The sequence below is a fragment of the Pseudocercospora fijiensis genome (genome assembly GCF_000340215.1).
Source record: "Pseudocercospora fijiensis CIRAD86 unplaced genomic scaffold MYCFIscaffold_7, whole genome shotgun sequence".
Classification (NCBI taxonomy): Eukaryota; Fungi; Ascomycota; class Dothideomycetes; order Mycosphaerellales; family Mycosphaerellaceae; genus Pseudocercospora; species Pseudocercospora fijiensis.
Window position 1 is genome coordinate 3,104,245 of NW_006921538.1, and position 9,684 is coordinate 3,113,928.

Below are 9,684 nucleotides of genomic sequence, written 5' to 3' on the forward strand. Positions count from 1 at the left end.
CTAAGTTGTTAGATAAGTATTAGACTAGTGTAAAGAACAAGAAGAAGGCTAAGGGCCTATAATGTCGCCTAGGAATAATACTACCCCCGGGGTGCTATTAGCTAACTAATTAGAGGCTAGCAAACTAGGACAATAAGACTACACTAGGCGCGCTACGACGCGTCAATCAATTAATCGCATACTCTTTTAAGGACTCTACCTCTCTACTAACGCGCCCTATAGGTCTCCCTCTTGTTCCCTTATTCTACCGGGCCTCGAGGCCTAGGCAATTAGCGAGGACGGCGCGGCCGGCGCGGCTATATTAGTAATAGTGTTGCGGAGCGTGTTGCTATTTAAGAAAGGAAGGACACGGCTATATTAGTAACGGTGTTGCCGAGTTATTGTTAGTTAAAGAAGGAAATTAGAAGAAGGTAAAGTTAGCGCTAAGACGACTAGCGCCGCTATTATTAACATTACCTGCTCGCTAATATTGCTAACCTTACCTATTGTCGCTACTATACTTGCGAAGACAACCTTACCTATACTACGGCCTAAGGCCGGAGGCGCGCTACACTAATTAAGTCAAAAGAATAGCTGTATTAAAGGTTTAATCAAAACTTTGATTAAAACTTTAAGCCGCTTAAAAGATTGAGCGATTAATAGACTAACTAAGGGCAAAAACTATAGAGCTAAGCTAGCCGGGGTCGATCTTGCGGACAATAGGTTACTCCTCGATCTATCTAATCCTTTAAGCGAGGCGAACCTCTACTACTACACTTATAATAGCCTTTACCTATAGAAACTAGAAGAACTAAGTTTCTTAAAAAGATATAATTAGTTGACACTTAAAGGCTGCCAAACCTAACTAATTAGGACTAGTAAAACTACGATAGTAAATAATAACCCTCGGAAGCAGACAAACCCTTAGGAGCGGACATTGCTAGGTCTTTTAAGAGTAGACGCAAAGAACTCGGTACGACATTACGTAGAGCGGAGGCAGGGCTATAATACCTCGTACGTCTACCTATTATAGTAGGGAAGACGCGCTCGTATTATAATTAGTCGAAGGCCCTTAATTCTTATAGATATATATTACTTTATAGTTTATTATATATAGGGATAGCGCAGTTAGAGTTAGACATTATATTGGAAGGTAAGGTTTAATATAGTTATATAATTAGGTGGTTGAGTGTTTAATTTAGCGCGGACTAAGCGGCTTATTAGACCTACTAAGTTAGTAGCAATAGGGGTTAAGACTAGAACAAAGACCGGCTACGAGGGCGCGGCCTTTAGAAGGGAAGCGTATATTAGGGCCAAAGAGGCTACACGTAATTGGCATATAACTAGGCCGAGTGAAGCCAGGGTCTTAATGCCTTAGGCAGGGCTTGGCGCTTAGTGTTAGGCTAACTCTCCTGCCTTCCTCCCTCTCCTCCTAGATCTCTATCGAATACTAAACTGACTTACTACCACCCTATCTACCTGCTAACATAACCCTTCTCACATTAATTAGCAGTTCGATTACTAGTTTTAGTTTAACAAAAATTTTAATTAGTATTTTATTAGTAGTTTCTTTAATAGTTTTATTAGTAGTTTTATTAATAGTTTTATTAGTAGTTTTGTTAATAGTATTGTTTCTAGTTTAGTTAGTAGTCTTAGTACTTTAATTAGTAGTCCTATTTATAGGTTAGCTTATAGTCTTAGTAGTTTTAATTAGTAGTCTTATTAACAGTTTTATTAGCAGTTTTATTAATAGTCCTATTAGTAGTTTTACTAACTATTTTACTATTAGTGCCATTTGAGTTATTAGTTTTATTATTAGTTTTATTATTAGTTCTTTTATTAGGTTTACTAATAGTTTAGCTAATAGTTTATCTAATAGTCTATGTAACAGTTTACCTAATAGTTTAATTAATAGGTTTGTTAATAGTTTTCTTAATACCTAGTCCTACTAGTAGCTGCCTACTAGTAGCCCTACTAATAGTCTAATAGTCTAAAGTTACTAGTAGCTCTATAGCCTCTACTAATAGCTTTATTAAAATTAATAGTACTATTAGTAGTCTTACTAATATTTTCGCTACGGGGACCTTTATACTAGTCGATAGGCTTCGTATTTAGTAGAATATAGCTATATCTAGGTCTTTAGTCTACGTTAAGCTCCTACTAAATTTTTATTAGCGTTTTACGCTTATATCCGGGTTTCGTTAAGCGCTTTCGATTTACGTTCTACGCTAAAATCCGGGATAAGTTAAACTTCCCTTTAATCTTTAATTAAATATTACTTCTACTAAAATTCTTAGCTAATTATTTCGGTCTTAGCGGACAACTTAGATTTTCGCGGGCGGTAGGCGCGGTATCTAGATTAGTAGCTACGGTACTAATTATTTCGGTATTAGCGGACAACTTAGATTTTAATACTAGCTAATACTAGCTAATAGTCCGAGCTAATACTAGCTGATACTAGCTAATACTAGCTAATACTAGCTAGCTAACACTAGCTAATACCTGCGCTAAAATCCGGGGCAAGTCAAATTTCCCTTTAATATTTGTTTCGATTGACGTTCTACGCTGAAATCCGGGGTAAGTCAAATTTCCCTTCAATCTTTGATTGAATATTACTTCTACGAAATTTCTCAGCCAATCATTTCGGTCTTAGCGGACAACTTGGATTTTCGCGGGCGGTGGCCGCGGTGTCTAGATTGGCAGCTGCGCTGCCAATAATGGAGCAGGAAGTCTCGGCATGATCCTGATTCCGACGGCATGACGTGCCACAAAATTCCGCTGCGCTGTTCTGGACCACCAAACCTCAACTCATTACAATTCTTCGAAAGCCGAAAGTGCGAAATCTTCTTGGCCGGTCACGCATATCTAACGAATGTGGTCAATGGAGTTGACGCGCCTTGTCTCTGATTTTCACACCACTTTTTGTCCCAATTGATGCCGCTGCAGCGTGAGAGGCGCCAATCGACAGTCAGCATCCGAGGCACGTAGAGAGCAAAACAGCTGAACACGTTTAAACGCGTCGACTACAACTTCATATCCTTTCTAATGCTTGAGGCCGTAACAGATTACGAACACCATTCTGTTTGCAGCATCCTGGTGAGGTTTTCAAGCGCTTGGCAATCACATTCGAGCTGAAGAGTCTCTGATACAGCTTGCGTAATCATCCATACAAAGAGAAGACCAAATTTTTGCTTCAATCTATGCCATGCCCATTCAAACTTTGTCTCAGCTCTTAGTTGTTGTTCTGGCTGTTCAAAATCCTCAAGATTGCCAAGAACAAGTTGAGAACGTCCAAGTACAAGCTGATTGCTGCGGCAATCTCCTCCTCGACTTGGTAGTGTCTGATGATGAGCTGCGTGTCCACAAGGATATATCCGCTGAAGATCAGCGCAGCCACAATCCCGTAACCGAGCTCAATACCCTTCGTCTGGGGGAAGAAGGCGGCCATGAAGCCGAACAAGATCAGCACCCAGAGCGCACCAAAGAGATATGGCATCCAGGACGTGAAGTCGTATTTCGTTTGGCATGCGAAGAGGGAGAGGAAGACGAAGATCCCAAGGGTGAAGATCAGGGCTTGCAGGACGATGCGCGATTGATAGAAGGATGTGATGACCGCGATCGAGTATGCCTGTATTAGTCTTATGAGCTTTGTGCCTTGTATCCTCTTTCGATCGGTATCTACTCACCTCGAGCCCCGTGAACACTGCCAAAAATGCTAGATTCATCGGATAGCTCTTTCTCTTCCAGAATGTCAATAGCATGAATCCGATAGCTCCGAAGAGCGACACCCAGAGCATCCATTGATTTGTCTGGATCCAGTTCTTGAAGGGCGTGCTGAAGAAGGAAACGGAGGAGAGCGCAGTTGTAAGAAGGAGCTGAACGGTCAAGATGGCGTAGACCTTGCGGATAAATTGCATTCGAATGGGTAGAGTGGCTTCTGCAACGGAGCCGCCGAACTTTCAGGATTCATGTCAGCATCAAAAACATACATGTACTCTCAGTGCGTAGAGCAGATGTTCGGAGTCCGGCGCTGCTGTCGCGAAGGCCAGCACGCTTCTCCCTCCCTCTCTTCGAAACCTGTGTGCTTCTCTTTCTGATATTGGACGTACCTTGAAGTCATCCGGTACATTATCATCCTCGCCTCTCGGTGTTCCAAGCAGTGGTTCGGCCTGATATGAGGGAGGGGCTTGTGAGTATTGCGGTGCTGCCTGCTGTTCCTCAAAGCTGTCGCGCTGCGGCGCAGGCGTGTACTTGGTATTGGCTGCCATCGTAGCCTCTCGCACTGTGGTCAGTGGGCGGTCTTGGAGGCGAAGATATCGCTGCTAGGAAGAATCACGGTGATGGAAAGTGGCAGACAATCGGAGATGCAGTGGTGACGCTTTGTGTCAGAGCATCACCCCACCCCACACTGCGCCACGCCACGCCTCGAGGCGCGCCCGTGCGCACTTTCACGTGCTCCAAAGGCAAGCTAGCTCCGGCTGCTGCCGAGCCAGTAAAGGTGCTACAGCATTCTTCTCTTCGCTGTTTCTGCACTTCTTTGGGATCTTCCGTCCTTCCGCTGCTGCCTTCACCACATGGGATAGAATACCAAAGACATCGGCGTCGCGCTCAATGAGATGGCCGTGGCTGACTCTGGCCGCCGGGGACAGGGCCTATCGGAGCGCGATGGCATGAAATATACCGTTCTGCACGTCCATCTCGTACGAGCAGAACCCGTCGTGGACGACCACAGGCTTGACGGCTTCACTTCCTGTCTTGTGAACAGGGAAGCACTTGCAATCCTTTGAGATCGGGAACCGCCGACTCCTTCCTACTGTGGCAAAGGCCGGCACCGAGCTCTCCAGCTGAGTCTCGGTCCCATATGCTGAGATGCCCAAGTAGAACAGGCACAACCTGAACTGAACTTGAAGCAATGGCGAACACTACCACAGCTCAAAGTGTCAGCCCGTTTCGCAAGTTCATATCGTCGGAGTCTCCTTTCTTGAAAGACATCGAGCAGCACACCGCCATATCTCATGCTGACGATGCAGTGACCAGACTGCCGCAAATCAACAGATTGGTAGCAAGTTGGCAGCAAGCCGCCGAAGAGCCTCTCAAAGGTGTCACTAGAAGCTCGGTCTAGCCCTCATGAAAGAACAACGAGATCTGATTCTGCAAATCATCGAGCAGTTCATAATCTACTTACCCTCGAAAGCTCGACAGAGGATGATACGACCGGCAGAAAAGCATGTGTTTGAGACGTACTTTACGTGGGTTGGAGGGTTTGGTGAGGAAGATGCCTTTTATTATCGCATTCATGGTCCGACGATCATTGTCGAGTTCGAGCATTGTCCTTCGATTTTCCTGGGCAATACTAAAGCCGAGAGGTTTCACATCCATACTCATGTCCGCACGCCTAATGGAGGGGATTATGGACATGCGTTGTTGGTATGAGAAAGGCACATGTGGCATCATCTGATCACTTTCATACAATTGGTCATTATGCACACTAGCGATCGTAAATCTCCACATATCTCCTCGGGAAATCCCATCTGCATCACGATACTTTCTCCACACCCACACACTGTCGATATTCCTATGGCAACGCCATGAAAACCTTCAGGAGCGCTGGATAGTTTGGAGTTCCCAGTCCAGTAACTGGATCCCAGCCCTGGGAGACAGCGAAGCCTTGGGTATTGCAGCCAGGGTTGCTTCCAACAGTGATGTCGTGGAAAGCGCTTGGGTTCTTGTAGAGAGTTGGGTTGACGAAGCCGACGGTCTTCTTACCAGCGGCGATACGCTCCTCATTGATACGGTTCAAGATAGATGCGAAGACTGGTGCGGAAGCAGAAGTACCTCCGATCAGAGTTGGCATAGCGTTGACGAAGACAACGACGTTGTCTCCCACAGCACTGATATCAGGGTAGCCACGGCCGCCGACGTTGTAGATACCGCCTTTGGTGACAGTCTCAGGAGGGTTGTTCATGCCGGAAGTGTTGTAGGTCTTGTATGGGGGCGTGTGGGCGGTCAGGTAGGTGTTGACTGCGGAGCTCTGGTAGGATGGTCGTGGGTAGATGTTGGAGAATCCACCACCAGATGGGAAGCGAGTGACGGCAACTTCCTGGTCCTTCTGGGCGTTACCGCCTGGTGGAAGGTAGGTGGCACCAGCGGCGGTGATGTATGGGCAGGAAGCTGGGAAGTCTGGGTTAAAGACCTCACCATTGCCGAGACAGCCATCACTGTTGCCGTCATCCGTGCTTCGGGCGGCGACACCAGAGTCACCGGAAGCAATAACCACTGATACACCTTGCATTCCGAGCTTCATAAATTCGGAGCATTGTCGCTGTTGGTAGTTGGTTGGCAGATCATCCTCCTGCTCTCCGTAAGAGATAGAGATGACGTTGGTTGGCTTGTAGACACCACACTGCAGCTTGCCTTGGTAGCCGGCAGGGTTCGGGTCTGGGTAGACTGGATCGATAGCTGCGTTACCGGTCTCGCCATATGCAGAGTATGTGCAGTAGGATCCATCGATAGCATCAAGGAAGCTAAAATTGAGTCAGCAATATGAATAGGAAGAGATAGCCATTGACGAACGTATTCAAGAAGCCTCCGCCGCCCTCGACACCAGTAGCGTAGAAGATATCATCGGTCTGGAACAGGACGCTGTTCTGTGGCCAGATTATTGGGTCTAAGAGGGGTTGGTCAGTTGCGAACATGTTTCGGACCAGGGAATCACATACAGGAAATCTCGAAGTCAAGATCAGACTCCCCACCAGCAACAGCAGAAGGAGCGAAGCCACCATCAATACCCTCCAACTTAGGGTGGGTCAAGAGGGGGATGTAGTTGGCGAAAGTGGCAAAGAACAGGGTCAGATCCTGCTGGGTGTAGAAGTCGCCTTCCTCGAAGATTCCGAGCTCGTTACCAGGAGCAGCCTTTGTTCCCTTGGTGATCTATATTGACCACATTAGCACTTCTTTGCAGATCGAATCGCTCTCTGCTCCTAGACCTACGTTGTACATGGCCGCAATACATTCAGGAGTGATGTACTGGTCGCAGTTCGCCAATTGGTTGGTGCCGTTAAGCGAAGAGAGCGGCGCAGTGACATGAGGTCCAAAGATAGGAGTAGAGAACTTCTGGTTCTTCGAAGTACGGAAACCTCGCTTCTCCAGATCATCATAGCGTCCACCGAGCTCACGACCATTCGAGGCTTTGCCGCCTCCAAGAAGTTTCAAACCAGGAGTCACATAGTCGACATGCTGTGACAAGTGCTCTGGAAGGAAGTACTCGTCACAAGCAACGTGAACTTTACCGGTGGGAACATGCTCGTAGTGATAATATTTGCTCTTCAGCAGACGTTCAGCTTCGTGGACCTTGGCGTCAAGCTGGATCCACTGCTTGTTTGTTGAGTGAGAGATGCGCTTGCTATCGATGCCAGCCTCACTGAGCCAGTTCTTGACAGCATCAACGGCGTGCTGTGGTGGGGCAAAGAAGTCGATGATCTCGTCAGCTGAAAGCCACTGTCCGTAACGAGGGGAGTCTGGGTGGGACCTGCGTTTGCCTTAGCGACTAAGCGAAATGAATGGTGAAGGTGCACGATACTTACAGCTCGTCCATGAGAGAAGCACCGGCGCCATTGTCGATGTTCGATTGCTTCAGGCCAAATCGCATTGGCAGCACAGCATCGGGGGACAGGCTATTACGCTTGACCCATTTCTTCAGAGGAGCATCTCGCTTCTCGTGGCTCACATATTTGTGTGGTGTCGACAAAGCCAATGCCGAAGAGGCAAAAGCCAATAGCACGCCGACACTCTTGAAATGCATTGTAATGAGTAGTATATGAAATCACGAGGACTTACAGATACATCCTGGACATGCGAGCAGCTTTTATCTTGACCTGCGATTCTAGCGGCGCGGTCGTAGCACGCTGCTAGGCTTTGTTGCTGCTTGATCATCTGCATTGGCTTGACCTACCAAGATATCTGTAACTCTCGTAGTCTGTAATGGTCGGGACACCTTGGTGCCATCGAGGCTTTGGAGTAGAGCATTAACAGCTTAAAGGACCTCGGGCACGGCTTGATCATGCATGAGAAGGACATCAAGACCAGTCAAGCTCTCCCAAGCTTTGTGAAGCTATGCGCCATCGTGCTCGAAAAGGCAGGAGCAAGTGAAGGGAGATACGCCACTCGCAGATCGGCCGCTGCCATTGACGACTGTGTGGATGTTTCTGGAGTGGAGAGTAGAGACGCAGCTGCGGGAGTGTAGTCTGGTTGGTCGAGATGAGATTCCTCGGCCACTTTGAGCGGGTAGTGTACCAGATCCGGCGTTTTGATGCTTTTCAGAGCATATGGCTGGCGGCAGAGCGTACAAAGTGCGTTCGCCCCGAGCTCTTAACGCAATATTAGAGTAGCTGCGAGGTCGTATTCTCCGGTGGGGCTGAAGATCGAGAGGAGTGGTGCTTTTTGGTGGAGGATTGATAGGGAGGGAGATTCTATGGCAGGCTATAACGATCAGCAAGACAATATGATGACAAAGAGATGTGCATCATGTTGTGGATCAGTCAGCACTGCCAAGTGCTAAGGCCTAATTTCCTAGTAATATATATAGCCTCTAGCTTAGACAGAAACTTGATTACTTTCCTTATACAATTCTATAGTCAATTAATTAATGACTTGTTCTGCTTAGCTTAATTATAATAGGTTATAAGCCCGGCGTATACGCTTACCTATCCTAACTAATATAGACGAATTGTTATTATAGAGATACTAGTTTGAAGCTAATTTTACTAGCTGCAGATTAAGTAGTACCTCTAGAGTTAATTACCGAAATAGGGCTACCCTATACTTAGTACTAAATCAGATCTAACTAACAATTAGCACCTGCAAGCTAAGCGAGCTAAGAAAGAGCTTAGCAGCATAGCTAATACTAAAGAATCTATAAAAAGTATAAAGGAAAATCGTATCTTTACGAGGACGACTAACTTTTTATTATAGAGATAGATCCTTTAGAAAGAGCTACTAAAGGAGAAAGTATTCTATATAATGTTAGAATAACCCGAAAACAAGTGCTAGGACTGACCGAATCGGGCGAAACGAGAACGAGGAGAACGCGGGGAAATTACGTGCGGGAACTTCAAAATTCGCGGCTACTCCCGGGCCCCGCGGCCGCCTCGCGAACGGGTATAGATCGTCTTCCTTACGGGGAAATCACGTGCGGGAACTTCAAAATTCGCGGCTACTCCCGGGCCTCGCGGCCGCCTCGCGAACGGGTACAGATCGTCTTCCTTACGTAAGCGCAATGTGTTTATATAGCTCGAAGAGCTATAAGTAAAGGCCGAAGAGCTACAAGTAAAGGCTAAGGCGACGAGCCTAATCTAAAACGCCTAAAGTAATTTTAATCTAAAATACTTATAGGAATTCTAATTTAGAATACTTATAATACTAAGTGCTATTTAGAACGCGTATAGTAACTCTAATCGGGAGCGCTAATAGTTAGTACTACTATCTATAACGCTTATACTAAGTTTTATTTAGAACACGCTATATAGTAATTCTAATCCGAAACGTATATACTAAGTCCTATCCGGAACGCGTATAGTAAGTACTATCCGGAACGCGTATAGTAAGTACTATCCGGAACGCGTATAGAAAGTCTAATTCGGAACGCTAATAGTAAGTACTATTAAGAACGCTTATAGTAAGTAGTACTATCTAAAATACCTATAGTAA

At 46.1% G+C, this 9,684-nt stretch overlaps 4 protein-coding genes across 4 annotated transcripts; 1 reads left to right on the top strand and 3 right to left on the bottom strand.

Moving 5' to 3' along the window:
- Positions 1–2,986: 2,986 nt before the first annotated feature.
- On the bottom strand, positions 2,987–4,313 carry MYCFIDRAFT_71716 (uncharacterized protein). Its single transcript, XM_007930697.1, has 3 exons — positions 4,089–4,313; positions 3,666–3,935; positions 2,987–3,607 (listed from the first exon to the last, which is right to left on the bottom strand). The coding sequence occupies exons 1-3, from the start codon at positions 4,245–4,247 to the stop codon at positions 3,212–3,214; spliced, it is 825 nt and encodes a 274-aa protein (XP_007928888.1). The 5' UTR covers positions 4,248–4,313; the 3' UTR covers positions 2,987–3,211.
- A 318-nt stretch (positions 4,314–4,631) lies between these two features.
- Positions 4,632–5,364, bottom strand: MYCFIDRAFT_78144 (uncharacterized protein; the record flags this gene model as incomplete). Its single annotated transcript, XM_007930751.1, has 2 exons — positions 4,632–4,901; positions 5,224–5,364. The coding sequence occupies 2 exons, from the start codon at positions 5,362–5,364 to the stop codon at positions 4,632–4,634; spliced, it is 411 nt and encodes a 136-aa protein (XP_007928942.1).
- A 190-nt stretch (positions 5,365–5,554) lies between these two features.
- On the bottom strand, positions 5,555–7,750 carry MYCFIDRAFT_115832 (uncharacterized protein; the record flags this gene model as incomplete). Its single annotated transcript, XM_007931157.2, has 5 exons — positions 5,555–6,503; positions 6,553–6,646; positions 6,699–6,909; positions 6,970–7,507; positions 7,563–7,750. Coding segments are annotated over 5 exons (1,980 nt in total), but the record flags the coding sequence as incomplete, so codon positions are not given.
- A 288-nt stretch (positions 7,751–8,038) lies between these two features.
- Positions 8,039–8,543, top strand: MYCFIDRAFT_177350 (uncharacterized protein; the record flags this gene model as incomplete). The annotated part of the gene is made up of 5 exons (XM_007931158.1): positions 8,039–8,195; positions 8,222–8,327; positions 8,364–8,408; positions 8,437–8,495; positions 8,521–8,543. 5 exons carry the CDS (start codon positions 8,039–8,041, stop codon positions 8,541–8,543), a joined length of 390 nt encoding a protein of 129 aa, XP_007929349.1.
- Between the last annotated feature and the right edge of the window lie 1,141 nt (positions 8,544–9,684).

Bases quoted from the DNA above. Each gene is read 5' to 3' on its own strand.
- MYCFIDRAFT_71716 (XM_007930697.1), bottom strand. From the start codon at position 4,247: ATGGCAGCCAATACCAAGTACACGCCTGCGCCGCAGCGCGACAGCTTT. The intron at 3,936-4,088 runs GTACGTCCAATA...GAATCCTGAAAG, and splicing joins ATGTACCGGATGACTTCAAG to TTCGGCGGCTCCGTTGCAGA. The intron at 3,608-3,665 runs GTGAGTAGATAC...AGACTAATACAG, and splicing joins CAGTGTTCACGGGGCTCGAG to GCATACTCGATCGCGGTCAT.